Raw genomic sequence first — 5,480 nt, 5'->3', positions numbered from 1 at the left:
CGGAGAGGGGCCACTCGACCGTATCCCTGGTCTGCAGAGGGCCCAGCGCGGGGGTCCCCGCGCGTCGGGAGCATGTGGAAGAGGAGAAGAGGGCGCGGGCGACAGTCAGGCCCTGGGGCAGGGCGCGCCTCGAGCTCCACGGAGCCCCGCCAGCCCGCGGCGCCTCCGCAGCAACAGCCGCCTGCACGTGGCTCCGCGAGAGCTGCTAGGGCGGTTACTCTGCCTCGGGCCTGTAGGGCGGGGCCGGCGAAGGTGCGCGTGCTCGCTGGTCCTAACAGTTCTGTTGGGCGTTTCTGCTGAGAGGCGGGAGGCGCTGAGAGTGTGCTGAGGTCCGTGGACTGACTGCATTGCTTGTTGTTGCGCTTCGGAGGCGGCGATCCCCGAAGGCGAGATGAAATATGACTGAAGCCGGTGACCTTAACCGAAAGTCGTTCCCAGGCTACTAGTTGCCGCCAAGGAGTGGCCTAGAGATGTTTGACGGCTACAAGCCGGAGAGGTGGCCCATCCTCAGGGAGCGCTTGTGCTCAGATGGCTTCTCATTTCCCGAATACTGCATCAAATTGTCTCATCTGAGAAGGATCCACAGAGCTGTCTTCCATGGTAGGCTGGAGAAACTGAAGTACCTTCTGCTCACGAGAAGTGACCCCAATAAGAGAGACAAGAAGGAAAGGTAATGCGGGCTGGGAGCCGGGGCTGCGGGAGGAGGCCTGCGGACGTGGGAGAAGTACCCGCTTCCAGGCTGAGGGCTGCGGGACGGATGGGCCGGGGCTCGGAGTATGGACGGGGGGCTAGGGGGTGCCTGGCTGGGGTGGGAGTGAGTGGAGCGGGGCCTGGGGAGTGGGGGTATATGAGGTGGCGGGATGTGGAGTGAGTTGGGGGATGGGAGTGGGGAGTAGGGGGTGCTTGGGGTGGGGATGTGAATGGGCTTAGATGGATGGAATGAAGGCTTGGGGGTCAGGGGCGTGGACGGTGTGGGGTGGGGAGATGGGGTGAAGGTTCAATGGGATAGAGGACTGGAGGTGGGGGTGAGGTGTGGGGGAAAGGAGTGCAGAGGTGAAGTGGGAGAGTCCTGTCACCAAAGAGGCTGGACTTTCCCTGGCAGGCTCGGCCGCACCTGGGATGTGGAAACCTTGGCTGGGGCGAGCACCCAGGTCATTTTCATGAGCAGCAAAACAAAAACAAAACTTCAGTTGATTTCCAATCAGTCACCATGCTGCTGCTTTATAAATCATTTTAAAGTGATTTCACTAATAAAATTCAGCATGTACAGCGTTTCATTCTTAATGTACACGTTTTAAAGCATAATGTTACATACATTATGGAAGGTGCATAGTGAGAGAAATCATTTCCATAATATATCAACTTCCTGGCTAAAAATTCTTTGGATAAAATCCAATATTTATTTTATATCAGTGGACACCCATGTCAATATGGTTTTCACTGAGGGACCTTAGAGGGAAACTTTGAAGTGGGAAGGTGGTCTGTGTTCTTGAACAGAAAGACACATTTTTCTAAAGTTCTGAGCTCTTTCTGTGTTTGTAAATTTTACATAATCCAAATAAAGTTATCAGAGTGTTAAAATTACTCGTGCTGTGTTTTACTATTGTGATGGCATTAAGAAAACTTTTGAAATGGAGTCAGAAAGACTTGCCTTTCTAGATATGAAAATGTGCTTAATTTCCACAAGTTATTTACTAACAGCTGAAACAACAAATCAGTGAATGGAACAGGTTAGAAAATCCAGGAACACCCCAATATGTGTAAGAATTTATTAGGTTGGTGCAAAAGCAATTGCGGTTTTTGCCTCAATTAAAAGTAATGGCAAAACCGCAATTGTGTTTGCACCAATCTAATAGAATTCGATAATGGTGACATTTCATATTAGTAGGAAAAGATGAATTACTCATAAATGAAGTGCCTGCTAACTATTTGGAGAAAACTGGCTAGATTTATATGTCACAGAAATAAGTTCGTTATGGAATGTAGATTAAACATTTTAAATGCACAAAATAAGAAAGATAACAGAAAAAACACAAATGCCTACTTATATTGATACATGTTTATATTCCTATAAATATCACAAGCATACATTCTGAGGGTTGATTTAGCAAAATAAAAAAGTAAAACCTCCTGTTTATAAGAAAAAATTAACAAAAGACAGTATGTACGTATACATAATAGATAAAAAAGTGATTTTCATTTTACAGCGAATTCTTCAAATCAACAAGAACTCTCATTTAAAGTAGAGCAAAGCACTTTTTTTTCCAGATATTCAAGCAACCTATGCACATAGGAAAAAGTGTTTAGTGTTCCTGGGAGGAGAAGGTATTTAAGTTAAAAAAGGAATGAAATTCTGTTTTCTAGCCGCAAGTTTGTGAGGGTAAAGAGTTAGCAGTACATATACTGCTATTTAAAGTGTACATTTCTGATGATTTTTCAAATAGACAATTTGTAGGTAAGTATCACACTCTAAAAATGTATGTGCCCTTCACCCATCAATTCCATTATACTAAAATATCCTAGGAAATAGAGATACATGCAATTTGTTTTTCTCAGCACTGCTTAAAATAGCAATGTATTTGGAAAACCCCTTATAATGGATTTTATAAATTTTATAAATTTATCAATAAATTTCAGTGCATCCATAGGATGGGACAATATGGGACGTTTGCAGGTGTCAGTGGATACAGATGTATGTTGAGGTGTGAAGATGTACTTTGAAGAAAAGTTGGTTTGATTATATATATACACAAACAGTCTATGGTGTTTGTAAGCCAAATGTGTGTACAAAATATAACATTTCTTCTTTTCTGGCAGGTGTATTGTGATGTTTTTTCTTATCCGTGATGTATAAATGATCAGTATGTTTAAAACTTCTAATAAATGTTTTTTACTAATGAAATTGTCCTTGGGAAAAGAAGAAATTTAAATCTTGCACAGAAAAAAATAATTTGCACTTTCTATTTTATTTTGTTATTTATTTATTTGTTCATTTGTTTATTCTTGAGATGGAGTCTTGCCTTGTTGCCCAGCCTGGAGTGCAGTGGTACGATCTCAGCTCACTGCAACCTCTACCTCCCAGGTTCAAGTGATTCTCACACCTCAGCCTCCTGAGTAGCTGGGATTACAGGTGTGCACCACCATGCCCGGCTAATTTTTGTATATTTTAGTAGAGACATGGTTTCACCATGTTGGCCAGGCTGGTTTCAAATTCCTGACCTCAGGTGACCCCCTCCACCTCAGCCTCCCAAAGTGCTGGGATTACAGGTGTGAGCCACTGTGCCTGGCCTTATTTTTATTTTTTTTGTTTATTGGTATCTTCTATGAACTTTTAGCCTCTTCAGAGGTAAAGGGAATATTTTTATTTGTGCTTATTTTATTATGCATAGATTTTAGTATGTAAATATGTTTTTATTATAGTTTTATTACATATATGTAAACAATTTTAAATTAATCATTTTAGTTTACCAGTGTCCTCATGAAAATGAAAACGAGCAAATATAAGTGATTATCACTATTCCAAAAGCACCGCTTTAATTTATAGTTTTTTTCATAATAAACACCCCAATTGTATGTATACATTCTTTCAATCCAGTTATTTATCAAGCATAATCTGAATATCTATTGTGTAGCAGACACATTCTACCATCTCTCAGGACTCTTCCACCCTTAACAACTTCATGTTTAGCTGCCCAGCCTGAGTAAGCTGAGAGATTTAAAAAGGAAGCATTAGGACTGAATCCCAATTGGATCCTTTATTCCTTTTTTTTTTTTTTTTTTTTAAAAACAAAGGCAATTCTGAAGTTAGAAAATAGTAAAAGATAACCTTTAACTGCCCTTTCAAAAACTTATGGCAGTCTCAAATACTACTATTAATCATTGCAAATACCTAATTTATATAACATTCTATAAGTGTTGAAAAAAAATGAGCCATACCTATTCATTTGAATCCTGAGTTTTCTTTGGATTATTTTTTTGAAAATTGAAGGAAGAATTACTTTGTTTAAAATATTTGTTGTTTTATTTTTGCCTTCTTTTTCCACAGTACTTTATTTAGGTGCCAATTATATGAGTAGAACTGCCTGTTCTATGTACTGTATTCCACTTAATGTAAGGCATCATGGATTGGGTGATGCCACATTACTTTATATATCAATACGATAATGTTTAAAATGTTGCCAGTTATAATTGTAATAAATAATGAATTGTAAACAGTATTTCAATGTCAGGAGATATTAATATATAAGAGAATAGTAGTTTATATAAAATAATAGTGAGAAAATGAGCATCTGAGAATGATTGAAATACAATGATACATTTAATCTTCAATAGATACCTCAATGTGGATATGATTATATCATTTTACTTAATTAAAATGTCTTTATAAGTAGTAATATCTAAAAATTATTGAGCTGTTATTTGTGTTAGAAAGTGTTCTAAATGCTGTACATAGATTCTCATGTAAGCATCACTGCAGTGTTCTGTGGGATAGCTACTATTCTCTTACATATTTTATTGATAAGGAAATTGAAGCAAAGAAAGACTAGATAATAGCTAAGTGACAGAGCTTTAAGTAAATTTTAAGCCCCAATTAAACTGAATCCAAAAGCCAAGTTTTTCTGTTAAATGGCCTGCTCTTTCATTAATGTGATGAGTAATAAGTGCTAACAAAGATTGTACTTTCTTCACAATAAAATTAAATATTTGTTTTGAAGACAGAGAAATAACACGCTAATTAATGCTGACAGTTACATGTTTTAAAAAGTCCTCTCACTCTCGCAGGACTGCCCTACATTTGGCCTGTGCCACTGGCCAACCGGGCATGGTATCTCTCCTGGTGTCCGCAAGATGTGAGCTTAACCTCTACGACCGTGAATACAGGACACCTCTGATCAAGGTATACAGTAGCCGACTCTTTGAGCATAAGATGAATTTGGTTTAAGTACATAAAATAAAAAGAACTTATCTCATTGGATACCACTATATAACTAGTTAGTAAATCCTATGGAGTGTTTGTTTTGATTTTTCAGTATTTGCATGTTTCTCGGTCTAATACTGACAGGCTGTACAACTGAGGCAGGAGGCTTGTGCAACTATTCTGCTGAAAAATGGTGCCGATCCAAATATTATGGATTTCTTTGGAAGGAGTGCTCTACACTATGCTGTGTATAATGAAGATACATCCATGATAGAAACACTTCTTGCTTATGGTACAGATATTGAAGGATGCAGCGAGGTATAGATCAACCAACGTTATTTTCAAACTATCTGAAATGCATTTATTTTAACATTGACACATGTAAGGGCCAATTTTTCATATTTGGAAGCTCAAACATTCCTTGAATGAAAATATCTTGAAATGCCTTAACTGTCTAAGATTTTACTTTAAATAATGGAACTTTTAAAGAAGCATTATAGAGTACAACTTTTCTTCATGTGCTTATGGTAAATAATTATAAAAACAAATGAATTACAATAAA

The 5,480-nt window shown here is 38.8% G+C and overlaps 1 protein-coding gene across 1 annotated transcript; it reads left to right on the top strand.

The window, feature by feature from the left end:
- Positions 1-330: 330 nt before the first annotated feature.
- Positions 331-5,242, top strand: LOC103241294 (ankyrin repeat domain-containing protein 36C-like). Its single transcript, XM_037994238.1, has 3 exons — positions 331-670; positions 4,783-4,897; positions 5,063-5,242. Exons 1-3 carry the CDS (start codon positions 471-473, stop codon positions 5,240-5,242), a joined length of 495 nt encoding a protein of 164 aa, XP_037850166.1. The 5' UTR covers positions 331-470.
- The last annotated feature ends 238 nt before the right edge of the window (positions 5,243-5,480 follow it).

Source organism: Chlorocebus sabaeus, chromosome 14 (assembly GCF_047675955.1).
Source record: "Chlorocebus sabaeus isolate Y175 chromosome 14, mChlSab1.0.hap1, whole genome shotgun sequence".
Lineage (NCBI taxonomy): Eukaryota > Metazoa > Chordata > Mammalia > Primates > Cercopithecidae > Chlorocebus > Chlorocebus sabaeus.
Note: the sequence above shows the minus strand (reverse complement) of the source record. Positions and strands in the feature narration are given on the sequence as shown.